The following is a 25,567-nucleotide window of genomic DNA, read 5'->3' on the forward strand; positions in this document are numbered from 1 at the left end:
AATATTTTAGAAGATAGCAGAAGAGGATCAAGGATGATGCCGATTATCATGATCATGATAAATTCTCTTCAAGCCATCAACCACAAGCAGCTAGGGAAAAATGAATTCAGTGGTTCGAATGTCAAGTTTGCACCCATCCCAAAGATACAATTTCCATTGCTTTCACCAGTATTTCCAATTCAGCAGTCTCATAGCCGGAGCAATCATCCTGACACCCCATTGGCTATCTCATTTTCCTTTTTTTGCATGTAAAACTATTAAAATGATTTTAATGTATTACTATGGCCAGATTTCAAACAGAAGCCAAAATATGGGTATATAGCAGGCAAGGTATACGTGCTTGAAGGGCTCTAGTCACTTCATACAGAAGAAACCAAAATTCCAAAAGTCTGCATTTTTAAGCAAAAAGCTCCAAATGTGAAGCACCTATCATGATCTTCTCATGGTATTCCTACTCCTCAAGGTAAGTATCCCTTATTCTTTCCAGCATGGTGTTTAGCAAGTATGCTACAGAACAGTATGGCACAACAGCATGCTGGAAAAGTGATCAGAGACATCTTTTGATATCTTCAATACCTAGAGGTTCTAAGAAATCATCAGAATAGAAGAAAGCATCTCAAGTGCAAAAATATGGGTTGGACCAAACCAACCTCATGTTATGGCACACATCTCTATAGTGTGCCTATCAGAAGAGTTAATAGGAAGAAGAAGCTCCAAAATATTGAGATCAACTCAGGCTTTGAGCACAAACCAATCTGTTACTTAGTTTCTTAAGCCAACTAATCTCAAGTTCACAAAAGTCATTATGATTCATTGCTAATTAAATATCACCAGATCACAAAACAAACCCACCCATAAAAATGAATACTGGGCTATCATTCAAGTGTATCAAACTTGCCATCATTCTTACCGTAACTAATAACTGTTAAAGTAAAACTCAAAATTCCAAACCTCCTTTGTTCAATTCTTGCATCATTTTCACTTTATGCTACATTCCATAAAATTCCACAATTTGCAGTGGTAACTAACACTCTTCACTCACATAAACTAAAACATGATGGTTGCTACAAAACAGAAGATCCACATTCAAGCTCCATACAAATCAAAATCTACGGTTTATTTCCTCAAGATGCGCCTACAAACTGAAGATCCACATTCATACTCAATTCAAGTCAAAATCTACACTTTATTTCCTCAAGCTACTCCTACTTCAGAAACACTACAAGCATTTTTTTTTATCCCCCATTCTAGAAAACCCCAAATCTGAAACTCAATTCTTTTCTTCATTTCTCCTACATTTTGTCAATTGTCACCAATAAAACCAACATAGAAAAAAACATGCGGATTGCAGCAGAGATCACCATAAACAATTCAACATTCCAACATAATCAAATCATGAAATTGAGCAACAATTCCCTTAATTCTTACACAGAATCGAAAACATTTCATCACAACATAAAAAACTGGTTCCAAATTTCCACCTGAGCCAGACAATCGCATTATTATATCCAAAAGCAGAATAAAGCCATAGTCTTTCAAGACCCTAATCTTATGGGATGTCCCAGGGTTTGGGCTCGGGAACAGCGACGACCATACCTTGAAGCTCAGGAGTGAGGACGACCTGGCATCCGAGCCTGGAGTGCTTGTTGAGAACCCTAGCCCTAGAGTTCCTCTTGAGCACGTACTCTTCGTCGTAGGACCGTGGTGGGAGCTTTTCGAACCATTCCTGCGCGATATTGACCTCGCATTCGGCCGAGCAGGCGTCGATATCCTCGAGCCGGTGGGAGGCCGGGTCGATCAGGCCGCCTTGGGCTAGGGCCCGGAGCAGAGTGTGGCCCGATAGGCCCACCACCTCGCGCTTGCGCCCGTCGACGTCGATCGCGAAGAGCTTCACAATTCGATCGGAGACTTTTGCCGAGTGGGTGGGCGAGGATGGGGATGGGGATGCAGATGAGGCGGAGGATCTGGAGATGAAGGAGAGAGAAGGCAGGCGGTGGTGGATTTGGGAGTGACGAAGTCTCTGAAGGCTCGCCATCGCCATTTTGCTTGTTTCAGGTTTGGGGACGCTTTTGGCTGTCGACTGTGATGACCTGTTTGGTTGGAAAGAAAAATGCTTTATTGTAAAAACTAAAAAAAAAAGATAAATAGAAACTCCAACAAGAAAATAGAAAAACAGAAAAATTAAGCATGTTTTAATTCCTAATACCAAAGATTAAAAAAAGAAAAAGAAAGAAATGACTGCTTTTTATGTAATCCAGTGGACCTTTTTCTTGTTTTATTTAGGAAGAAACAACGAGAGTTGGAATTTTTATAGCAAATGCAAGATTAAGTGTTTTACCATTGAAGTTACGAGTCACCAATTTAAAATCGACAATTTACTAACTAATAGTAACAATTGTCTAAATTTAACATTAATATAGTTGTTTGGAAGAAAAAGAGAAAATTAATAGACTAGACAGTGTATTGGAACTATTTAAACAAAATGTTTTTGAGTTAATTTAGATTTTGATGGAGTATCATTACTGAGTGGAAGCATGAATTTTCTGTAGCTTATGCATTGTATAAGAAGAAGGGACAGAATCACCAAGTTTCATGTGGAACTCAACTTGAAAAAGGAAGTAACAGAACCTCTGTGGAAGCAATGAATCAGATGCATTGGCTAAGAATCAAGGCAAAGCATAAGTCTTTCCCTTTCACATTAAACTACATCAAGAAGTAATTGTTCCAATTGTATTAATGAAACCCTTCCTTGTTAGTCAGCAGAAAGTCTCCAGATTTGATTTGAGAAGCCACTTTTTTCCATGCACAGGCAGTCAAAATGCAACATCAGCAGCAACAAAGAGCACAGAGCAGGCAATCAACTATCAATGGTGAAATTGTCATTGTACAGAGTCATAAACAGCCAGGGTCTGGAAAATCAGCTTCTCTTCGATTATATAGTTGCGCAGAAGTTGATCCAAGTAAGTTCGAACATTTCATGAATAATTAATGAAATTAATGAGATTCAAGTATCAAACCCAAATCTTGTTTTTTCTTTGACATTGTATCCAGCAGAAACTGGCAAAGGAAAAATGAGCAGCCAAGCAAACCTCAAATGTGGAAAGACCAAAACAAGTAATGGTGAAAAAACCAGAACATATCATGTCAAGTTTTATGTTGAGTCAAGCTTTGGAATTCCAGGAGCTTTTGTTATAAGAAACCAAGGGAAGCATAGATTCTTCCTCCAATCTGCATCTTTTGAAACTCACAGCAATCAGATTATCCAATTTGACTGCCACTCCTGGGTCTACCCGTCCCAGAAGACCAAAAAGTTTGATCGAATCTTCTTCTCAAATACTGTAAGTTGCATGGTGAACTTGCCTGATTTATTTTATACAAGTATTTGCAAATGCAATTAAGCAACTCAGCTGATCATGTTGTCATAGAAATATCTTCCAAATCAAACACCCCAAGGACTAATGAAACTGAGGAATAAAGAGCTTATTAGCTTGAGAGGGGATGGAGGTGGGGAGAGGAAAGAATGGGATCGAATTTACGACTACGACTACTACAATGATCTTGGGAATCCTGACAAAGGTCCAGAACATGAGAGACCTGTCTTGGGTGGGTCTGAATTGCATCCATATCCTCGCAGAGGAAGAACAGGCCGCCCTCCTAGCAATGCAGGTATATACAACTTCTCATTTTTCTCATTTCATTTCTGCTGTGACAACAAATTGTACTGGCAACCTGGATTGAATAGTTTTTCCTTTCCAATACAATTTACAAGTTCTACACTTACCTGGCTTTCCCAACATGATCAATGCTAGATCCTTTAACCGAGAGCCGGCCACATACCACTAACCTGGACATATATGTTCCTCTGGATGAGAGGTTCAGCCCCAAGAAACAATCCGAGTTCACATCAAATTCAATCCAGGCTGCTCTATGGTTCCTGATCCATGAGGTAAAATTTGTGATGCAAAAAGATTCCAATCATTTTGAGTCATTTGATGAGATACATGACATGTTTTCTGACAACCAAAATCAAGTAATTGGGGGGTCACTCGAAGAGAAGCTGAAAGCTATGGTACCAAATGAGCTTTTCAAAGATATTACTCATGCAATCAAAACCCCATTGAAATTTCCAGTTCCTCAAATGATAGCAGGTGACAGAGTTGACTATTAGACTTCTGCAGCTCACGATGGATAGCGCTTTATTTCTCTTTTACATTATTGTTTTCCACTTTCCAGAAAATGAATTTGCATGGAAGGATGATGAAGAGTTTGGGCGCCAAATGCTTGCAGGAATTAATCCAGCACGAATACGATCATTGGAGGTATGTCCTACCTTTTTGAGCTGGATGCCTGAGCAGGCGCAGGGCAGTTAGGGCATTGTTATCACTCTGTAGTGTATCCCAAAGTGATTAACAACAGAACTGTTGTAACTATCTTAAGATCTTAGTTGTACCTTGAGTTAATTGCAGGTATTTCCACCACAAAGCAAAAATGGAATGGTGAGTTCGATAGAGCCATCACACATAGAGCACAACCTTGAAGGGATGACTCTTGCTCAGGTAAAAGAAAAATAGCAATGCACCAGCTGCTGATACTCTATGATCATCCTGCCTCCCAACAACATTGTATTTCTTGGAAAAAGTTTTCATCCATTCTGATTGGCAATAAATTTCACAGGCAATGAATAATTGGAGGATATTCATCTTAGATCACCATGACTATCTCATACCCTTCTTAAGAAAAATCAACACAAAGGATGTACGTACTTATGCGTCCCGTACACTACTGTTCTTGAAGAGTGATGCCACACTAAAGCCAATAGCAATAGAACTCAGTTTTCCGGGATCTGCGGAAGGCCAAGAGATCAGTTGGGTATTTACTCCTGCAAGACAGGGCGAAGCAGCGGCACTGTGGCACTATGCCAAGGCTCATGTTGCAGTTAATGACACTGTGTATCATCAACTAGTCAGCCATTGGTAAGTTGAACAGTTTGATGAACCCAAAACAATGCAAGTTATCATTGTTCATTGCATTTCCTACTACCACAACACTTGCCTTGCAATGCATTTTTTAGGTTGCATACACATGCGGTGGTTGAGCCGTTCATCATTGCTACTAGAAGGCAGCTAAGTGGGATGCACCCAATCCATTGGCTACTAGATCCTCATTTCAAGGACACCATGCACGTAAATGCCCTGGCTCGTAGTATGCTCATTAACTCTGGAGGAATCCTGGAGAAGACATTGTTTTCTGCTGAACTCTCCATGGAGTTATCTGCTGAGCTCTACAAAGAGTGGAGATTTGATGAACAAGCCCTTCCTGCTGATCTACTTAAAAGGTATTTTATATTCCATCATAACCCAATATTTTATTTTCACTGAGCAATATTGTTAGTTCTCTAGATGTTTTACAACAGAAATGGGGTATAATTGGGAAAAACCAAAACAGGGACTTTTACCAAATTCTCATATTCTGAATTGATTCCTTTGTGAAAACACTTTTCAGAGGTATGGCCATAGAAGACCCAGATCCAGATAACCCCACAGGGGTTCAGCTCCTCTTCCAAGACTATCCATATGGCTCAGATGGACTTGAGATATGGAGTGCCATCCAGGCATGGGTTACAGATTTTTGCATGCTCTTCTACACAGACGACGAGTCTGTAAGATCTGATGAAGAAATCCAAGCATGGTGGTCGGAAATCCAAAATGTGGGTCATGGTGATAAGAGCAGTGAAACATGGTGGTACCACATGACATCACGAGAGGACCTAATCAAAGCTTTGACAACTCTTATATGGATTGCATCAGCCCTTCATGCTTCAGTAAACTTTGGGCAATATGCATATGCTGGCTATCCCCTAAATCGTCCCACACTGTGTCAAAGGTTCATTCCTAAGGAAGGAACATTTGAATATGCGGAGTTCCTGAAGGATCCAGACAAATACTACCTTAACATGTTGCCTGAAAGAGTTGAGATGACCTTGGGTATAGCACTAGCAGAGGCCGTCTCAAGACACACTTCGGATGAAGTGTACTTGGGTCAGAGGCCATCGTCGTTGTGGATAAATAATGAAGAGGTTAGCCATAAGTTTGAAAAGTTCAATCAAGAACTTCGAAATATAGAGAAAAGAATTGAGGAAAAGAATACCAATCCCGAGCTTAACAACAGAAGGGGCCGTGCCGAGATTCCATACATGCTTTTGTACCCTGATACATCCAATGTTGAATCCAGAGGGGGCATCACAGGGAAGGGGATTCCTAACAGCATATCCATTTGACATATTTGAAGCAGTGCAAAAGATATGCAACTTTACAAGCCTGGGAGGCATGACATAAATGTATTTTAAATAGTATGAGAGCCTGTAAATATGTTTCAGACATTTCTCAACTGCATATATGGCTAGATAAGGCAAAACAAGAATACACGATGAAAGACAATGGAAGCAACAACATATGGAGGACAGAAAAATACAACTCATGTGCAGGAACAATACAATTCATACCAACACTGTAAGAAACCAAGGTGCTCAGAGGCATGACCTTGACCTTAGGCTTTCTGGAGTGCCCAGGGGTACATTGTGAATGTATGACTAACATAGCCCATGAAATCATCAATAAAATCGATGTATTAATGTTGATTAGCACTTTTTATCATCAACATCGGCCATGAACAGCAAACGGTGCAGAATTAACCTTCTCAGGATTGCCTATCACCATATCCGCAAGCATTTCAGCAGTCCCTAGAGCCTGAAATTGGACCAAAATCATGGTTGATTCTTCCTTTACTTGACATACAAGTAACTATTAACAATTTATTATTCACTGTCCACTGACGTTTAGCCCAGCAATAGCATGCACAAATTTTGTAAGAAGCAAGAACTTGGGGAAAATCTCTATATAATCAGAAGAGTAACAACGTATGAGTGCTACCATAGAAAGTCCTCCCCCTTCATGTCCAGTTGCGAGGAACACGTTTGCCACACCTGGCACAGGTCCAATCACTGGCTTCCCATCAGGCACTGAAAGGGTACAGATTATGTCATTCATCAATTTCACAAGAAATTACTAGACTTTTTAGTACTAGCATACATTTGAAATCCTTAGAATACGATGACCCAGATGTTGCTCACTTCCATTAGGTTCTGAAAGATATCAAAACTTACTGTAAGGTCGTAATCCTACTCTCACTTCTCTGCTCTTACTGAAATCCGAAAGGGACTTTTCTCTTAATTTGGGAAAGAATTCCCCAGCTCGGTCCCATATACGACTAATGATGGATTCTTCCAATTCCGAGCAGAACCCAGCAAATTGGCGGCTGCTCCCTAGAGAGAGAGAGAGAGAGAGAGGGAAGGGGGGGAAGATGCCATAGAACAATATGATCATGCATAATTCTGAAGAGAGAGATCTCAAAAAATTAGTACTGTAAGTTTGGTTAGGAAACATTTCCAGGTCACTTTAGATACATTTATTAGTTAGTGTTGAACCATGATCCAGAATAAGCCTGAGATCTTTAGACTCATAGCTAACTGCAAGTTATAATTACAAAATTTCAAGTCTTGTCAAGAAAAGAAACAGTCATCTACGCTTTACCAAGAACAATGTTCCCCGCTGTGTCCATAGTGGCTGTCATTGAAACAGACAAGGTTTGTCCATCATGATCAAGCAATCCAGAAGTTGATATGTTTGGAAGTGGAATTGCAGTTTGATGATCAACATATCCCACCTCCATCAGGCCATGATTGAGTTGAAAGGAATTAAAATTCTCAAGCACTAGAAGGTGACCCTGTCATGCAGATCAAATATTAGGTGGGTCTTAACACAAAAGTTAGAGAAATTAAACCACCTTGTTCGGAAGGTTGGATGGCATAAAACATGAATCATATGATGACTCTACTTCAGTTAATCAAAGCAAAAATCAGTGAAAGTAAAGCATCAGTTTAAGAAATGCAAGAGAAGTCTGTTCAAATTGTACATTTAAACCTTTCGTGGTTTCACAGGGACGTCCAGTACAACTTCTGATTCTCTAAGCAGGTCACACATCAAAGAGCCACTCCAACAACCAGCTGCAACTACAATGGCCTTCTTAGTGTACAAGATATTCCTAGAAGTCTTCATAGCCTCAACCTCCCCACTGCCACCAGATCTGAGAACATGAAGATTATAAGAGTATTAGCTTAACAATCTAGCCCACCTCTAAAATTCTGCATTCCTGTCCTTTGGTCTCTCAGTGAAACATCCAGCGCACCCAAAAGAGTATGATAGCAAACCTTAATAAACTTATCACCGGATCATTATAAAACTCAGCATATCTACCCTTTGATGAATAATGCCTGTTACCCTACACTAAAAAAGTTCAATATCATTAATACACCAATTATGATAGGGTCACTAAATTTGTTCACAGTGTCATGCACAGTAACTTGCTAGAAATGAATAAGGATCAGGCTCATTTTTGAACAAATGAAACACCGACGCATCATTTGATGAAAAACTTGGTGACCCTAGTAAGAACAGCAAAGATAAAGCTAAATAGCTTTTTTTTCTTAAACGAGAAAAAAGAACCTTTTCAAGGAATTCAACTGCACGACGAGCATCCAATTGGCAATCATCAGGCAGAAAGGCAGCTCCAGTATCTTTATCAACCATCAGTTCGGGTTCCTTCACAAGCAAGTCAATGGCAGACAAGTACTCTGCTCTTAACCCAGCTTCACATAGCAGCTTTACCCTCCGTTTTAACATGTCTGACTCCTCAGGGGTTCTACCAACAAGCAAGCTCCCTACAAAATCAGAGTAACACTTCAAAAACAATAATGCTAGAATCACCAAATTTGCTACTAAAAATTAACATAAAACATAAAAAGAATCAAAATCGAAAATTTTCAATAAATTTTAGGCAGTGTTGAAGATACCTGTTTTCTTCCAACCCAATAGTTGCAGAGGGTCCAAGCCTTGCTCACTCAAACTCTCAGTCAAGTCCTCCCAGAGTCTCTGGCTTCTGAGTCCGAAGTCCCAAAGGTCACTGCCAGGTGTTTTGTGTGCCATCCATATATAGCCTTGGCCTGAAAAAGGGTAAACATTTTCATCAGATTTGCTTTGACCCAGCATTTTCCAGGTGAGTGCTTTTTCCTGCACTTGAAGTTAATTGAATCTTCCCGCCTACCCAAACACTCGATAAGGAGGAATTAATTACCAGCACCGGTGGCACCGGAGCAAGGGACAGACTTGTCAATTACGGCGACGGACAGGTCCGACCCGATTAGGAACTGCCGGGCTATGGTCAACCCGATTATTCCAGCTCCGATTATCAGAACATCGAATGTTTGATGGGAATGGGATGCAGATATCGGTTCCGAATCGGAAGCGCAGGCGGGTCGGGTTGTGGCGGTGTGCAAGGAAAGCGATTTGGATGCGAATTTGGAGCCAAACAAGGTTGACTGGGAGGCGAAGCTACATGACTTGAACTGGCATATTGCAGAGGAGACGACGTCGTTTGCTTGAGGGTTTGGGTGTGAGAGAAAGGTCGAAGCTGAAGCCATTGAAACTTTGCTCGCTTTCTCCAGGTATTATGGAACGAGGGAACAACTGTGAACTGTTACTGTGAGTGAGAGATTGAAATGTTGTCTATGAAGGGAAGCAGAGTATTCCCGCTAGACGACGCGTCGTTCATTAGAAAAGTGACTTGGTCCTTTTCTAGAAAGTCAACAGAAAACCGCCATTTAAAATGGACCCAAAATGTGGTTGGAACAGGGACGTGAGTTAGGGCACTTGATCAAGGACACTGTTGGGGAAGTGAGTTAGGGCACTTAATCAGGGCTTATATCCGAGTTTGAATTCTCCTCTTCGTAATTTATAATATCGTTTTGGTATAAAAGTTTGAATTGAAAAAAGGGTCAACCAAAACTCTTAACTTGAGATTCAAACAAAAACACCTTGTGATAATCATAAACAACAAAATCACACCACAGTCCATGTTAATCTTGCATCAATGCTGCTTGATAGCAACATTTAGAGGCCAATTAACTAAGCATCGTTTAGAAAATGCGTTGTTTAATTTGATCGTAATTGAGACAAATTGACACAAAGAATAATTTCAAGAAGGAAGATGGATTTTCATGTCCACTATGACTGTTCCTCTCTTCTCATCGAGGCAACCACAATCTATGTAACCTTGAGGTATGAAATGTTCAAATAGGCTTTTCCGATGGCAGCCACCAGGAGTTCCTCTTCTGTATGGTTTTATCATCAAAATCGACCATGAACAGCAAACGGCGCAGAATCAACTTTCTGAGGATTGCCTAGCACCATATCCACAAGCATTTCGGCGGTTCCTAGAGCCTGAAATCGAACCAAAAGGGATGGATAATTCTTTCTTTACTTGACACAAGTAATAACGGTTATAAGATTATCTGTAACAAGCAAGAAATATTGGGAAAAATATTTCTCAGTGTATAAATTTCTATATAATCAGCTGAATCACAATGTAATGAGTACTACCATAGTAAGTCCTTCCCCTTCATGCCCGGTTGCAAGGAACACGTTGGCCAAACCAGGCACAGGCCCGATCACTGGCTTCCCATCAGGCACTGAGACAGTACAGGTTATGTCATTCATCAATTTCACAGGACATGACCAAAAAAAATTTAGTTCTAGCATGAATTTGAAATCCTTAGAATATCCAACGATCCAGATTTTGTATATTTTCATTATGTTCTAAAAGATATCAGGACTTACCGTAAGGTCTTAATCCTACTCTCACTTCTCTGCTCCTACTGAAATCTGAGAGGGGCTTCTCTCTCAATTTGGGAAAGAACTCCCCCACCCTCTCCCATATGCGGTTAACGATGGATTCTTCCACTTCAGTGCAGAAACCAGCAAACTGGCGGCTGCTCCCTGCAAAGCCATAACAACTAACTGCACGTTATAATTACACAATTTCATGTTTTCTCAAGAAAAGAAACGAGTCATCAAGGTAATGTTTTACCAAGAACAATGTTCCCCATTGTATCCATAGTGGCTGTCATTGATACAGACAAGGCTTGCCCATCATGATCATCAAGCAATCCGGAAGTTGATAAGCTTGGAAGCGGAACTGCAGTATGATGATGATCAATATATCCTGCCTCCATCAGACCATGATTGAGTTGAAAGGAATTAAAATTCTCCAGCACTAGAAGGTGACCCTGTCACACAGATCAAATGACATATAAATGACACAAATTCAAAGCAACATAGATGACATTTATGCATCTGGAAAAGCCAACTATGGTATTTTAACATCTATGCAAGAAGAAGTCTGTTTGAATTGTAGACTTAAACCTTTCGCGGTTTCATGGGGATGTCCAGGACAATTTCTGATTCTCTAAGCAGATCAGACATCAAAGAGCCACTCCAACAACCAGCTGCCACTACAATGGCCTTCTTGCTGTGCAAGATATTCCTAGAAGTCTTAATAGCCTCAACTTCCCCACTGCCACCAGACCTGAGCACACACACAAAGAGTTTCAATAGTATTAGCTTAACAATCTAGCCCATCTCTAAAAACCAAATTCTCCATTTTTTTTCCCCTTGGTCTCTCAGTGTAATAATCTCCAGCTCACCCAAAAAAATTCAATAGCAAACCTTAACAAACTTATCACTGGATCATTATAAAACTCTGCATATCTACCCTTTGATGAATAATGCCTGTTGCCCTACAAAAGTGGGAAATAATTTATAGACCCATAACGATAAGGTCACTAAATTTGTTCATATAGCGAAATAGTTTTGGTTTTCTTTTCTTAAAAACAAATGAACCTTTTCAAGAAATTCAGCAGCGCGACGGGCATTCAGTTGGCTATCATCAGGTAGAAAGGCAGCCCCAGTATCTTTATCAACCATGAGTTCAGGTTCCTTCACATGCAAGTCACTGGCAGACAAGTACTCTGCTCTTAACCCAGCTTCACATTGCTGCTTTACCATCCTTTTTAACTTGTCTGACTCCTCCGGGGTTCTACCAACTAGCAAGCTTCCTATGAAACCAAACCAACACTTTCAAAAAAAAAAAAAAAAAAAACTAACTAACTAATGCTATAGTCACCAAATTTGACAACTCTGAAAATAATGTGTTAGTACACATGTTAACAATAAACGAAGTTAAAAGTCGGTCCGCATTTGAATAAATGAAACACTGTCACATAATTTCGCGAATTAATTTGATGTCAAAATACTTTTCATAAATGTTTTAGTACCTGTTTTTTTCCAACCCAATAATTGTAAAGGGTCCAAGCCTTGATCTTTCAAACTCTCAGCCAATTCCTCCCAGAGCTTCTGGCTTCTCAGAGCCAGCTCCCAACCCTCGCTGCCAACTCTTTTGGATGCCATCCATATATAGCCTTGGCCTAAAAACAAGGTCCACATTTTCATCAATTTTTCACTTGACCCAACATTTTTCAGATGAATGTTTTTTTTCCTGCATTTAATTAAATTTAATTTTCCCGCCTGCCAAACAATCAGTAAGGAGCTAAACATTATCCTTACCGGCACCGGTGGCGCCGGAGCAAGGGACAGCCTTGTCGATTACGGCGACGGATAGGTCCGACCCGATCAGGAACTGCCGGGCTATGCTCAACCCGATTATTCCAGCTCCGATTACCAGAACATCAAATGTTTGGTCGGAATGGGATGCAGGTGCCGGTTCAGAATCGGAAGCCATTGAAACTTCGTTGACTTTCTTCTGTTGATCCGAGTTCAAGCTACAGCTCTGTGAATGAAACTTTTTGAATTCGAACGTTGACTTGAAGCAGAGTGTTCCCGTGAAACGACGTGGTTTTATTTGAAACAGCTGGTGGCGGATCCTTCTATAGAAGCATCAGTCTATATGTTAAACTCTGAATCAATGTTACTTATTTTGTATCAACAAAAAACATGTTTTGTTTCAAAAAAAAAAAAAAAAGGTAATATTTTGTTTTTAGAGGCCTAGAGCAACTCAAAGGGGTAACGCATGCCTTACCACATTGCCATTCTAGGTAAGGAAGGATGAAGTTGGAAACGAGATAAAATGGCCTCACTCCTCAACCGAGGCAAACATACTTTGCCCCTGCCCCTTGGAGATGCTCTAAGGAACATGTAGAAAGCATACGTACGTAGATAATGAGTCCGCTCCACTTGCACTCAAGTTCAAATCCCCCTTGTATAAAATAAAAAAGCGAGAAGAACAAATATACCGGTAACGCAATTGAAGAGAGTTTACCAATTAGAACTTTGTAGTAATATGTATGGTTGGATGGTTATGCATCATAAGCCTTTTTTTGGTTTAAGAGTACATAATCCTGTCTCTTTTTCATTCTACCATACAAAAATTAACCAAAAAATACAAGCGTCTTTGCCAAAACGTGAGATTACCCTCAATATAGAGGGCAACGCCATAAAGTCTCTATTTTGGGATGCTAAGCAACAATTCTCCGCCGTGATGAGTTAGAGCAAAACTGATCTCATTTCTAAGACATGGACTTTTACAATATTATTACAAGTTGTCAAAATTAATCGTTGAGTCGCTAGACCAATAGATTTCTTTGCAGTTTGCTGCCAAATTAGCTTCCACAAGGCAGTCTGGGTCTTCTAAGGCTCTATCTAAGGACTCTGCTAAATTTGCTTCCCATAAGCCCAACCTGCAGACTCTCTTGTAAGCCTCATAGCTCGATGCTCTTAGGCCCTCCGAAACTATCTCCCTTAAAGATCCACAAATCTCTTCACTACTCACGAAATCCAGGAAAGTTTCGGATAAACCAGGTCGCCAGAAAACAACAATAGCACAGCTCTTGTCCACTAACCGAACATCAAATTCTTCTGAGAAAACGTCATGTGACTTGTGCAACAAGCTCTTGAGCATCCCCGCAGTCATGCCACTTCTAAATCCCCATAAGAATACCAAATGATTGCAGCTGACTTTTTTCATATTCTTTGTCCAGATTCTGATATCATCATTGATTGATTCTTGGGGGCTGTCAGGGTACGGATTGGATATGTTTGTATACTCTTCAGGGGCTGGAGCCAACAGTGCATTGTTAGATGTCATAGCATTGTCTGGAATTTTCAGAATGGAGCAGAGCTTTGCAAACAGATAACACATCTTCACCACATTATGCCTATGAACTGTGCCTTCTTCATTTTCTGTAATGGACAACCCCAAACATTGTATACATAATAAAAGTTAGGTTTGCTCTGAAGTAAAAGATCATGGCATGATGAAGAGAAATCTCACCAAAATGAGGTTATTTTATTGAAAACTAGTCAAGCAATCTGCCAAAGTTTTTTTTGTTTGTTTGTTTTGTTCTTTTGTTCTATTGTTTTTGTTTTTTTTTTTTGTTTTCCCCCCTCCCATATCAAACCTGCCGCAAGAACACCCAGAGGTAAAACCCACAAGAGCAACAAACACGTAGCATTACTGTACTTTCTCTAGAGTGTCTGTGCGTTACATGAAAACTAGGAGAAATGACTACCTTGGGGCAAGTTTTCCATATCAATGGGTGCAAAGTAATGATTATTCAGGTAGGAAATAGCTGCATGTATATTGGTCACCTTCCTTAGAGGGCCAATATTCTTCATCATATGGTTGACATCAAGTAAGTGAGGGAAAACCAAGTGCAAGGAGTCCATGAACTCGTCTACATTAGTCGGCAGGGGGGAGAGAAACTTTGAATGAATAAATGTGAAATCTGCATAAAAAAATTTAAATTATAACTTGAGAAACTAAGAAAGAACAGAGGCCAAGTCAGGGGTATTAAAGCTCATAGATATTTATTAAATAGAGATACACCATTAAGGGCATTGTGGGAGACAACAGGTTTCTGTGAAGCAGAAATCAAATCGATCACCTCTCGAAACCCCCGAACTCTCTGGTTTTGTTCCTCTTCAAGGTTTTGAAGTTCTCTCTGTAAACATTCAAACCTAATGTTGATTATACTAAGCTTGATGATGCAAAACACTAAGAATTGAAAATCTCCTCTACCTCAAACGAGTCCTTGTCCTCCTTAGAACTTGTGAGAACGACACGAACAGCCTGAGTTCCTCCACCCTTTGCTGGGATTATTAAAGGAACAAGTTCATCAGAGAACTCCCTCAACATCTGCAACCAATGACATCAAACATTAAACCAAACAAAACTCTGATTAAGCATATAAGCACCAGAAGACAGGGCCTCGGCCAAAGTATCCGAAAAATCAGATCAACCAACCTCCAATGCAAGCTGTATTTGACGTTCACTGCAAACATCTATATTCATGCATGGCCTTGATCCATAAAGTTCACTCCCCAAGACAAGTTTTCGTAAGGAACTAAGCAGAGCATCTGCAAAATGAAAAAATAATGCACTTTTTAACAAAAAAGATAACAAAATCGAAGGAAAGATAATGGATGTAAATACAATCTATTGTATTTTCAGTCCTAACCATCTTTCTTTGAACTCCTACACGCATTCTTCCAATGCTTGACTCGTGATTTAATTCTTTCAAGAAAAACTGTATCAGCAACGGTATGGGTCGAAGAAGAGTTCATTATATAGGTGCTGGGGCTTGGATTCCCTATCCGCACTTTAGCTGCGGATTCTTGTGCTCTGGACAAGTATGATATACCTGTCTCAAAAGACAAAGAGACAAAAAATCTCAAAACCTCATAAAAGTTACAGACTTGCAAGATCTCAAATTGTAGACAACAAGAAAATCAGTCCTTATTTTTTGTCTCACTTTTCCCCAATACATCATTTGTTCTTAACTTTCATATTTCTTCTCATTTTCCTAAAAATATTGACTTGGGTATTATCACATATCATAAACTTGGTGATTAGGAAGTGAAATGATAAATCATTAGGGCAGGCTTACCATTATATATGCAGGCATTAAAATCAAAACCTTCTTGAGCCATGGAAGTCAAATGTGATGTTTGAACTGAAAAGCTATAAGATGGCATCCCCAGCTTCAATTCATCTCTTGGGAACAATACAAAGTTGTATCTGCATCAAAATCAACAAACCCTCATTACCAATCTCATTCTCTACATGTATATATGTACGTATTTATGCACATATGTATAGTATAAGTGTACGGACGGGTGAGGAGTGAGCTTGGAGGCTCTGAGAGTGAAGGGGCAGGCGGCGAACTGAAGAAGCTGGAACCTTTCTGCGGCGTACTTGGCCTTGCAATACGATGTGTCGGCGGTGTCGAAGGGTTGGGGACGGTGCCAAGCCGCAGAAAACGACCCCGTTTTCTGCAGAGAGACGGCTACGAAGTTCGAGCCGGCGAGGTGGTCCTTGAACTCCTCCAGGGACTCCTTGAAATTCAACTTTGTCACTTCCTTCACCGCCCATTTCTTTGGGACATTGGTGCTGGTGCTGAGAAAACGTCGCCGTATCAGTGGAGGCAGAGACGCCATGGTTTGCCTCCGTCTTCGACACTGCCTGTTAAAAAATGTGTCTTTCAATTTTCTTTACCAGACGACGGGCTTACGACTTGTCGTTGCTTCCCTCCCTTTCGATTTTAGATTTTTTTTGTTTTTTTGTTTTTTTTAATGTAGCATTTGCATACTATTGACAAAAATACTCTTCCCAAATGCGACATGTGGTCGCCAATTCCATGAAATTTTATGATCATTTTCGTCCAATTAGGTTACCACTTTGAGTTCAAATCATCTACTAATCTCATTAGCATTAATTTTTTGAGCATGTGCGTGAGGGCATTCCCTTCAACGAAAATGAGCTAAAATAGGATACATGCATACAAATGAACTCATAGACAATTTAAACAAAAGTAATAGCATAATAAAACTATAGGGAAAAACATACAATTAAAACAAATTATGGGACCATGTGAAATTTAGGTCTAGTTATGGCCCTTTTACTTCTAAGTTAAGGATAAATTCATAAATAGTGCGAACTCAATTCAATAATTTACGATTAATTTATACTTTAACAGAGAATGATGAATCTGTCAATCTAACGACTATAACTGTATCCCAAAAAAAATATGGTAATGTGAATCAATTTAAAATTTAGAGAACAAAGTAATATAGTGGTGATAATTAATGGGCATTATTGCTATAAGTGCAACCATATATAAGTGTTTATATTTTAGCACCAAATATATATATAGAAGTGTTATAGAATCTCCATTTACTTACGACATGTCGTTCCACTTTAGCCCAAACACAACCAGTATTGGGCCCATAAAAACGAACGACATACATGAGGCGGCGGCCCAATAGTATAAATAGTATCAACGAAGGCACGTGACACGTGTTCGATGCAGATCGTGAACATCCCCCAATTGTAATCGATTAGGGCATCCGAGCTTTATATATGTAAAACCACTAAAACCAGACCGAACAAGCGACTGCGTTTCCAGCAAAGTCCGGTAGAGCTTCGATCGTCGTACAAGACTCGAGCTTCTCCGCCAAAAGCTCCATTGCAAGCCCTCATCGCCTTCATTTTCTCAGCTCAAGGTTAGGGTTTGTTCTTCGTCGACCTTTATTTTGTTTCTTGTCAATTTCTGTTGAATCGTCTTGTTGTGTTGGTCATTTCTTGGTTGCATGGAATCTGTAGAGTCTTTTGGAGAGGTCAAGTAGCTATGTTTCGGTACCATCAAATATGAAATAACCCAAAAAGTTTTTTTTATTTGTTGATTTTCTTGGTTAATAAAGTAATAATCTTTATTGGAAAACATGGTATAATTATATGGTGGTATATGGTACTGGTATGTAATTCATGGAACAAACAGTATGATGTATGTTTTCTAGTTAAATTTATTGAGTTGCGTCTAGAAAATGCCTGTACGTCTGTATGTTGAAGAAGGGTTGGTTTCTCTGTTTGGACCTGTACCACGATTATGATATTCTATACATGTTCAATAGTTTGTGTATCATATTTATGTTGCATCATTTGGTGTTGTAGATGTTCTGATTGAAGTTTGCTTTGCTTGTTATTGCAGTGTGGAGATTGTGAGGTGTCATATTAACTGGTTTCTGAAGTGCAGTGAAGCTTTTTCTTGAGTACAAAATTAGTCTAAATTTATACAGTTCTTGGCACTGTTGATTTCTTGTAAACGTCATGAATGTCCCATCCAAGTTTCGCCTTATTTCGTACTCGCAAGAGTTGGTTGATGGACAACCGGTCTATGTTTCTTCAAACTGCCTTCCTGTCAAGGCTTTGAAGCTTGAACCAGCTGGGCATTCTTTCCATGCTGTGGCACTTAAACTTCTTGGTTGTGTGGAGGAGGAAAAAGATGCTGATGTTCAGAAGGTGGTTAATGATAAGGAGCCGACTTCTATACCATCATTTGATTCGTACAGCAGCAAAGGTAAAAAAAAATCTGGTGCTGAAGGCAAACAACAAGATCACTATGCGTTGTTAGGTTTGAGTCATTTAAGATACCTTGCCACTGAGGAACAGATAAGAAAAAGCTATCGCGAGACTGCCTTGAAATACCATCCTGACAAACAGGCTGCTCTTCTTCTTAATGAGGAAACTGAAGCTGCTAAACAAACAAAGAAGGACGAGATAGAGAGCCACTTTAAGTCCATCCAAGAAGCGTACGAGGCTTTAATTGATCCTGTGAAGAGAAGAATATATGACTCCACTGATGAGTTTGATGATGAAATCCCCACTGATTGTGCCCCACAGGACTTCTTCAAGGTGTTTGGTCCTGCTTTTATGAGGAATGGGCGGTGGTCGGTTAACCAGCCAATCCCATTTTTAGGTGATGAGAATACTCCACTGAAGGAAGTAGATAGTTTTTATGACTTTTGGTACACCTTCAAGAGCTGGAGAGAGTTCCCACATACCGATGAGTTTGATCTTGAGCAAGCTGAGTCTCGTGACCATAAGAGGTGGATGGAGAGGCAGAATGCGAAGCTTTCAGAAAAGGCTAGGAAGGAGGAGTATGCTAGAATACGTACTCTTGTTGACAATGCGTATAAAAGAGACCCAAGAATTGTGAGGAGAAAGGAAGCAGAGAAAGCTGAGAAGCAAAGGAAAAAGGAGGCCAAGTATCTTGCCAAGAAATTACAGGAGGAGGAAGCAGCCAGGGCTGTAGAAGAGGAGAAGCGACGGAAGGAGGAGGAGGAGAAACGAGCTGCAGGAATAGCTTTGCAGCAGAAGAAGTTGAAAGAGAAAGAGAAGAAACTCCTGCGCAAAGAGCGGAGTCGACTTCGAACACTTTCAGGGCCTGTTATTTCGAACCGTTTACTCAGTCTTGCCGAGGATGATGTGGAAAGTCTCTGTATGTCTCTTGATATTGAGCAGCTTAGGAATATATGTGAGAGGATGGAGGGCAAAGAGGGGCTGGAGCGAGCAGAAGTTCTTAGAGATGCATGTGGATATAAAAATGATTTGGAGGGTAAGAAAGAAGATGAGAAGAAAACTCTACAACAGAATGGTTCCGTGGAGACTAATGGTACTGTGCTGTTAGGCAGCTATGAGAAGAAGGAGAAACCTTGGAGCAGAGAAGAAATTGAGCTTTTGAGAAAAGGAATGCTAAAGTTTCCAAAAGGAACCTCTCGGAGGTGGGAGGTTGTTTCAGATTACATTGGTACTGGAAGATCTGTGGAAGAAATTCTGAAGGCAACCAAAACAGTCCTCCTCCAGAAACCTGATTCTAGCAAAGCTTTTGATTCTTTTCTGGAAAAGAGGAAGCCCACACCATCTATTGCTTCTCCACTTACAACGAGAATTGAAGTAGAAGGGGTATTGACTCCTCCTCAGGGCACTGAAACCCCTGCTGAAAAGGTAGATAAATCAAGTGAGTCGTCAAGCGGAAGCACAAAAGACCAAAATCCTAACGATCCAATTGCTGAAAATGGAGTATCGTCAGGTTCAGAGCAGGATGTATGGTCTGCTGTACAAGAAAGAGCACTGGTTCAGGCCTTGAAAACCTTTCCAAAGGAAGCCAGTCAGCGTTGGGAGCGAGTTGCTGCTGCTGTTCCTGGGAAGACTGTGAATCAATGCAAGAAAAAATTTACTTTGCTGAAGGAAAGCTTTAGAAACAAGAAGAGTTCTGCTTAATTTGCTGGGATTTTCTCAATTGTTGCAGGTGTTGAGAAAATCTTTCTGGGCATCTCTTACATTTTTAATTCTTTCTAGGCGGAGATTGTGCAAGCTATTTTAGGTTTAGATTGAGAGCAGTTGCTGCTCCGGTCTCTGCTATCTTGATTTTGGTGTAGAGCCAATACAGATCTTTAGCTATTTTGGAAGAGGGATTATATTTTGTATTGTTTTTCAGACCATGTTTTATTTCACAGTATCGGGGGTTCACTGCACTGAGAGATCTGTGAACGGTCAGCAGCTGCATGAAAATAGGAAGAGATAATGATTAAGGTTGAGAATAGTTTATGTTTTGCTGTAGCAATCGGTTAAATTTCATTACTAGACACAATTTGATTCTACTGATAACCAAATTTATATATTTACTTCATTTCAAGCTTGTTAATTGTCTCATGTTGTTGGTAGGAGGATTCTCCTTATGAAAATTTCCTTCAATTATCATCATGGGTCTCTATTTGGTTAGTTGGTCTTATGGAATCTACAGCCGAAGACAAGGAAAAAGAGATACAATCGATGGTTGAAGATTATGCATCGTACTTTTTAAACGCAAGAATAAAATAGAGCAATTATCAAGTCTTTTGGTATTTGTTTATATATCTCTTGGGTATTTTTATTTTAAGGTTGGCGAGTCAGATATTTTTTATTTTAAGGTTGGCGAGTCAGATATAATGTTTTGAAGTTCATGCAAATGTGGTCAAGCGTTTTTTATGCTGCTGAAAGAACACCAAAAACTGTAAAGAATAGGAATAGATATTTCCATAATCTTCTTGTTAAATAACATTCTTGACAAAGCCTTCATACTACTAATAGATTAGGCCACGCAGATGTGCTTTACATGAACAACTGATTAATTAAAATATTTCCAAGATGGCTAATGAAATAGGGCCTAAATCTGCTTTTTACAGTAAATAACTTCAGAAAACCTAGCGTTGTCCAGCTTATATTGCTTCCTCAAGCCGCGCACGTATTGAATCCGGATTTGACATTTTATTAATGCTGCAAGAAGAGAGATGAGATGACATCAAACAATTTGATTGAGTCTCTATCTATTTAATAGAAGGCAATAACGTCTCCAAAACACAGAATTCTGTTTTGCACTGTAGATAAAACTCACTAGATCAAAAGCAAATCTCCTCCAGGTGCTAACTTCTTTTCAGAAATCCATTCTGGAACCAGCTTTAGCAACAAGGTAAGCTGCTCTTCAACTTCCTCTGTAAAAAGAACAATAAAAGGGTTAGGTTCACCAGGACCTTTCGCAAATCGTAATAGGAAATTAGTTACTTTTATACAATGGCTTACTTCTGTCAACAAAATCACAGTTTGTCCAAATTATTTTGTGTACAAGCTCCTCTTTTGTGATAGCAGAAGAGTTCATTGACTGAAATAGGAGATGAATCGTGTTGAAGAGATTAGGCAGGCTGGAAATCATCTGTCGCAGCCTGTTTGCTTGTGAGACGTCAGGATTTTGCTCCTCTATTTCCTTCCTCTCCTCATCTTCAAGCTGCAAAAGATAAAATGGATAATCATCAGAAATGAAGTCCTTATGTTTAAAATCAAGTAGATGTAAAGACATATGGAATAAGCAAGCCTTAAACATTGATACTGAGCTTGATTTTCAACTATAATTTAACATGATTCCAAAAACTTACATAACTAATAGAGCTCAACCAAATACATCGTTGAACAGATCATACGGTTATCCAAACTAGGACACAGAACGAGATTTACACTATATTTCATGTGCCATACTTTCACAAAACCACGTTATGGGCTTGATGCAGAAAAAGTAATTTACACTACATAATTTAAGCCGAGGCCAGTTTAAGCAAGCTTTCTGGCCATGGGCATATTTTTCCCAGCATATGATGCCATAATTTTTTTGTCTGACAGCTTTCATAGGGTCATGCAGGTGGATTAAAGTAGGATGGAGTTAGTAAGCTCCAACAGCTTTCATAGAAATATAGAATATAGACATGACATACCGATTGCAAAAGATCCTCTGGAAGAATATCAGAAAAGCCATTATCAAATGATGCACCGTCCATATCAAGTGCTTCATCCTCGACCTTTTTATTCTTCACAGGAGTGTCAAATTTCAATGACCTGGAGCGCGGAGGTCGCCTAACCAACTTTTCTGGTGAGCTAGTAGAATTATCATCCGGGCTCATATAACAGCGCTTTGGCGGGTGCAATGCAGGTGTAACAGTCATCAACCTGGCTGGAGTTGAAGCAAGCTTTGCTGGAGTAGACTGAATGCAAGCACTTTTTGTGGGCAAACCATTGTCATTTTCTATGAGGCCTATCTCTTTGGTTGGAGTAGTGGGCACTTGGCCATATGATGAAGCAGCAGTACTAGCTGGAGTAGACTGAATGCTAGTACCTTTTGTGGATAAACCATTATCATTTTCTATGGGCCCTATCTCTTCGGTTGGTGTAGCAAGCACTTTGCCATACGATGAAGCAGCAGTACTAGCTTCCTCAACTGAGTAAACTATACTGAGATTGGACTCTGGAACTGAAACATTTCGAGCTTGGAAGGATGGCTTAGAAAAGTGCCGTCGAAAAGATCGAGACAAATGAGCTGTCATTGCTGGTTGCTGCTCTATTGGTGCTTCAAATGATGTCTCAATGGGTAATAATGGGCCGGGAGTTCCACTTATGTTGGAATTCACTCCTTCCTTTGACTGATTAGATGGCATTTGATGTGTTTCATCTGGTTTTTCAACTGTGTGTAAATCAGTCAACACCTCAGGAGATAGTGACAAGGGAAACTTAATAGTATCTGGATGGATATCTTGCTTTGCGCAATTGAATGGCTGGGGCAGAGTTTCTTTTGGAATTTCATAACCCTGAAAGCATATTAATCATTGTTAGGTCACATGCTATTCAGAAAGAAGTTCAAGAAAAACAATGTTGAATCCATAAAAGAACAGCTTGAAGAGCTAAGTAACTTACTTCCCAGCTAGGACAACTGGACAAGTTGCCTTAAGCCTAGCCTAATTAATTTAATTAGCGTCTGTTGGGAAAAAAAAAAATTGAGATACAGATATCCTAGAGCAAGAATAACCCTACAAAACCATATTTGTAGAATTCCTCTGTTACAAGAGTTAACACACTAATCATTCTAAATCCTAGTGTCATTTACTGTCTATTAGAAAGAAGATAACAAAGCATGCAGTCAAACTTATGCCACTACACTAAATAATTTCTAATATTTTTGGTAAAAGTCAGGTGTGACTCATAGATTTCCCAGTCAAATACAAGATAATTTCACAAATTGCCCTTTACATCCAATGTAGAAAGGGTATACCTCAGGATGGAACTTTGAAATATCTGCAAGCCGCTCGCGAAAGGCCCTCCTCAAATGCATATGCCCACCACCTTCAGATTTCAACTCATCATTCTCTACCGCATCAACATTCAAGGTAACATGAAGATCTGGCTTCAAACAATTGGTTTTCTCATTCTTAACAAGCACCTTCTTTATCTCAATTGCCTCAGGAAAAATAAACTTCAGCTGAGCCAAGTGACTATATGTAAACCTCCTAAAACCCAGATAAACAAAAATCAATCACTTTCTATAGTCTAATTTATTTCTTCAGCAACCAAACAACAAATTAAAAAGACCCTTTTTTAAAATAAAAAAATAGTACCTATCTGTCAAACACTTGATTTTTGGGCAAATATTGGAAAAACTCGTCATCAAACCCCTCAACCGCAACAACCGAATCGAAGCATCCAAACAATCAAAAAATTCACCCAATATCTCATACCTGCCAAAGAAAAACCCACACAAATTAATACACTAAAATCCACCTAAAAATTCAATACAAACAAATGAAATTTACGAAGCCTTACTTTTCTGGTATCTTCTCGGAGGCACCAACATGGGTCTTATTTGGGTTTTCGTCGGGCCAAGATTCGATCTTTCGTCTAGCAAAGTCGATCTGGACCGTTGGTTGCTTCTGGGTCGACTCGCGGAGGCTTTTATGATGGAAGTGTTGGGGCTTCTCTGGGGTTTTGGTACTCAGTGAGTCGTCGTCTACGACTCGGAGCTTTGGGTTTATATGGGGTTTTTCCGATTTGAAGGTAAGAGAGAGATTGCGTTTAGGGGTCTTTTGGGTCTCTGAGGAACTCATTGCAGAATAAGAGAGAGACAGAGAGAGATTTGGGATTTGGAGTCGATGAAATTGTGAATTTTGAAGACCACAGTCTCAGTAGAGAGAGAGAGCGTTAGCCAATTGGGGGTTTATGGTATTTATTATAATCAGGGTTTCCATGGCGGGAAAAGATGCCCGTTGCTTCCCGCGAAATAGATCCGTTGGATCACTTATTGTTCATTGGCTGCTACTATTTTTGTCGAAAATATCTCACATTCCAAAACAAGACATTATTTGGGCGTGCGGCTATACTATTTTTCAAGAAATATTAATAAAACCGGGTATAGCCGAGCGGCTGTACTATTTTTAGGAAAAAGAGAACCGCCTAGCGAAAAGGTGGCCATGTGTCAGAATAAGTATAGCCGCGCGGCTATACTATTTTAAAAGGAACACTTATAGGACCACGTATAACCGCGCGGCTATACAATGCCACGTGTCAAACAGTATAGCCGCGCGGCTACACTATTTTTTAAAAACCACTAAAAAGCCACGTATAGCCGGTCGGCTATATTATTCTAAAAAATAAAAAAAACCGAGTATAGCCGCGCGGCTATACTATATATTTTTTTTAGAAAAAATAAGGGAAAAACCGAGTATAAAGATGAAGAGGGTGCTTCTTCCATCTCGTTTTCTTTTCTTCTTCTTTACTCGCAGCAAACCACCACAGGAAGAGGGTGCTTCTTTCATTATCGTTACCTCCTTTTCGAACCCTCATTACCCTGTGGGAATTTCTTGATCTGGATTTGGATCTAGTTTGATAAAGTTTGGAAGTTTTGGGGTGTGGTGGTGTGATTTTGATTGGCTGTTGACTGAAATTTGGTTGTTTTGTTTTTACTTTTTTTTTTGTTTTGGTGATTGTTTCAATGGTGGCCGTGTGTTCGGAAATATGATGGTTTTGTGTGGTTTTGATGGAGTTGTCATAAATGGAGGATTTCTCAATTTTGGTTAGTGAAGTTGAAGAACAAGCTTCTAGTTCCAATTTCTTCGGTAGAGAGAGAGAGAGAGAAGTCGGTGGCTGCTTCGGTGGTGTGGCTGTGGCTGAGGCTGTGGGGTGGGGCTAGGGTTTGGGAAGAAGGGGGGGCTGCTTGGAGATGATGGGGTTTTCTTTTTTATTTTTAATTAGTTTTTTAATGTTTTATTAATAATTTAAGTTTAAAAAGGTGTTTTGATTTTTAAAAAAAAGTTTTAAAAAGTGAGTTCCACACATGCCACATCAGTAACTAACGGAAATTCTAATGTTAAAACTAACACCGGAACCGTATTTAAAAAAATTGAAAAGCTTAGGTATGTATTTAAAATTGAGAATGCAAGAGCAAACATGCCTTAAAAATAAGAGTTAGTAC

The 25,567-nt window shown here is 39.7% G+C and overlaps 7 protein-coding genes across 9 annotated transcripts; 2 read left to right on the top strand and 5 right to left on the bottom strand.

Annotated features, from left to right (window-relative positions):
* Window positions 1,328–2,090, bottom strand: LOC18767265 (putidaredoxin). The gene has a single exon (XM_007200330.2). It carries the CDS (start codon window positions 2,039–2,041, stop codon window positions 1,550–1,552), a length of 492 nt encoding a protein of 163 aa, XP_007200392.1. The 5' UTR covers window positions 2,042–2,090; the 3' UTR covers window positions 1,328–1,549.
* LOC18766622 (linoleate 9S-lipoxygenase 6) lies at window positions 2,654–6,637 on the top strand. The gene is made up of 9 exons (XM_020570110.1): window positions 2,654–2,960; window positions 3,055–3,338; window positions 3,426–3,666; window positions 3,810–4,148; window positions 4,234–4,319; window positions 4,467–4,556; window positions 4,675–4,973; window positions 5,072–5,335; window positions 5,503–6,637. Exons 1-9 carry the CDS (start codon window positions 2,819–2,821, stop codon window positions 6,275–6,277), a joined length of 2,520 nt encoding a protein of 839 aa, XP_020425699.1. The 5' UTR covers window positions 2,654–2,818; the 3' UTR covers window positions 6,278–6,637.
* Window positions 6,328–9,614, bottom strand: LOC18766919 (D-amino acid dehydrogenase). 3 transcript variants are annotated; one of them, XM_020570112.1, is made up of 9 exons: window positions 9,190–9,614; window positions 8,909–9,058; window positions 8,562–8,776; window positions 8,267–8,337; window positions 7,980–8,142; window positions 7,590–7,782; window positions 7,163–7,390; window positions 6,930–7,018; window positions 6,328–6,746 (listed from the first exon to the last, which is right to left on the bottom strand). In XM_020570112.1, the coding sequence occupies exons 1-9, from the start codon at window positions 9,533–9,535 to the stop codon at window positions 6,654–6,656; spliced, it is 1,548 nt and encodes a 515-aa protein (XP_020425701.1). In that variant the 5' UTR covers window positions 9,536–9,614; the 3' UTR covers window positions 6,328–6,653. The 3 variants fall into 3 exon arrangements, with proteins under 3 accessions (XP_020425701.1, XP_020425702.1, XP_007199922.2); XM_007199860.2 differs by having other exon boundaries at window positions 6,520–6,746; window positions 7,163–7,321; window positions 9,190–9,613; XM_020570113.1 differs by lacking the exon at window positions 7,163–7,390.
* Window positions 9,918–13,144, bottom strand: LOC18768479 (probable D-amino acid oxidase PA4548). The gene is made up of 9 exons (XM_007201494.2): window positions 12,516–13,144; window positions 12,227–12,376; window positions 11,793–12,007; window positions 11,619–11,689; window positions 11,316–11,478; window positions 10,981–11,179; window positions 10,731–10,889; window positions 10,494–10,582; window positions 9,918–10,334 (listed from the first exon to the last, which is right to left on the bottom strand). The coding sequence occupies exons 1-9, from the start codon at window positions 12,688–12,690 to the stop codon at window positions 10,242–10,244; spliced, it is 1,314 nt and encodes a 437-aa protein (XP_007201556.2). The 5' UTR covers window positions 12,691–13,144; the 3' UTR covers window positions 9,918–10,241.
* Window positions 13,252–16,718, bottom strand: LOC18766461 (poly(A)-specific ribonuclease PARN-like). The gene is made up of 8 exons (XM_007201552.2): window positions 16,081–16,718; window positions 15,854–15,984; window positions 15,425–15,607; window positions 15,211–15,323; window positions 14,986–15,102; window positions 14,794–14,908; window positions 14,477–14,692; window positions 13,252–14,147 (listed from the first exon to the last, which is right to left on the bottom strand). Exons 1-8 carry the CDS (start codon window positions 16,401–16,403, stop codon window positions 13,501–13,503), a joined length of 1,845 nt encoding a protein of 614 aa, XP_007201614.2. The 5' UTR covers window positions 16,404–16,718; the 3' UTR covers window positions 13,252–13,500.
* Window positions 17,263–20,449, top strand: LOC18766519 (dnaJ homolog subfamily C member 2). Its single transcript, XM_007199671.2, has 2 exons — window positions 17,263–17,468; window positions 17,954–20,449. Exon 2 carries the CDS (start codon window positions 18,073–18,075, stop codon window positions 20,023–20,025), a length of 1,953 nt encoding a protein of 650 aa, XP_007199733.1. The 5' UTR covers window positions 17,263–17,468; window positions 17,954–18,072; the 3' UTR covers window positions 20,026–20,449.
* Window positions 20,797–24,394, bottom strand: LOC18767179 (CDT1-like protein b). Its single transcript, XM_020569529.1, has 7 exons — window positions 23,923–24,394; window positions 23,718–23,837; window positions 23,375–23,609; window positions 22,047–22,913; window positions 21,364–21,565; window positions 21,179–21,275; window positions 20,797–21,060 (listed from the first exon to the last, which is right to left on the bottom strand). Exons 1-7 carry the CDS (start codon window positions 24,201–24,203, stop codon window positions 21,003–21,005), a joined length of 1,860 nt encoding a protein of 619 aa, XP_020425118.1. The 5' UTR covers window positions 24,204–24,394; the 3' UTR covers window positions 20,797–21,002.

Source organism: Prunus persica, chromosome G8, assembly GCF_000346465.2.
Source record: "Prunus persica cultivar Lovell chromosome G8, Prunus_persica_NCBIv2, whole genome shotgun sequence".
NCBI classification, from domain to species: domain Eukaryota; kingdom Viridiplantae; phylum Streptophyta; class Magnoliopsida; order Rosales; family Rosaceae; genus Prunus; species Prunus persica.

Coding starts and splice junctions, on each gene's coding strand:
- LOC18766919 (XM_020570112.1), bottom strand. CDS start 9,535: ATGGCTTCAGCTTCGACCTTTCTCTCACACCCAAACCCTCAAGCAAAC. Junction 9,059..9,189: donor CTCCGGTGCCACCGGTGCTG/GTAATTAATTCC, acceptor ACCCTTTTTCAG/GCCAAGGCTATATATGGATG. Junction 8,143..8,266: donor CCGGTGATAAGTTTATTAAG/GTTTGCTATCAT, acceptor TCATGTTCTCAG/ATCTGGTGGCAGTGGGGAGG.
- LOC18766461 (XM_007201552.2), bottom strand. CDS start 16,403: ATGGCGTCTCTGCCTCCACTGATACGGCGACGTTTTCTCAGCACCAGC. Junction 15,985..16,080: donor TCCAAGCTCACTCCTCACCC/GTCCGTACACTT, acceptor ATTTTGATGCAG/ATACAACTTTGTATTGTTCC. Junction 14,693..14,793: donor CTCCCACAATGCCCTTAATG/GTGTATCTCTAT, acceptor TTTTTTATGCAG/ATTTCACATTTATTCATTCA.
- LOC18766519 (XM_007199671.2), top strand. CDS start 18,073: ATGAATGTCCCATCCAAGTTTCGCCTTATTTCGTACTCGCAAGAGTTG.
- LOC18767179 (XM_020569529.1), bottom strand. CDS start 24,203: ATGAGTTCCTCAGAGACCCAAAAGACCCCTAAACGCAATCTCTCTCTT. Junction 22,914..23,374: donor TTTCAAAGTTCCATCCTGAG/GTATACCCTTTC, acceptor ATATGCTTTCAG/GGTTATGAAATTCCAAAAGA. Junction 21,276..21,363: donor CTGTGATTTTGTTGACAGAA/GTAAGCCATTGT, acceptor TTCTTTTTACAG/AGGAAGTTGAAGAGCAGCTT.
- LOC18768479 (XM_007201494.2), bottom strand. CDS start 12,690: ATGGCTTCCGATTCTGAACCGGCACCTGCATCCCATTCCGACCAAACA. Junction 11,690..11,792: donor CTGCTGAATTTCTTGAAAAG/GTTCATTTGTTT, acceptor CCACTTTTGTAG/GGCAACAGGCATTATTCATC. Junction 11,479..11,618: donor CCAGTGATAAGTTTGTTAAG/GTTTGCTATTGA, acceptor GTGTGTGCTCAG/GTCTGGTGGCAGTGGGGAAG.
- LOC18766622 (XM_020570110.1), top strand. CDS start 2,819: ATGCAACATCAGCAGCAACAAAGAGCACAGAGCAGGCAATCAACTATC. Junction 2,961..3,054: donor TTGCGCAGAAGTTGATCCAA/GTAAGTTCGAAC, acceptor TGTATCCAGCAG/AAACTGGCAAAGGAAAAATG. Junction 3,667..3,809: donor CCGCCCTCCTAGCAATGCAG/GTATATACAACT, acceptor GATCAATGCTAG/ATCCTTTAACCGAGAGCCGG.
- LOC18767265 (XM_007200330.2), bottom strand. CDS start 2,041: ATGGCGATGGCGAGCCTTCAGAGACTTCGTCACTCCCAAATCCACCAC.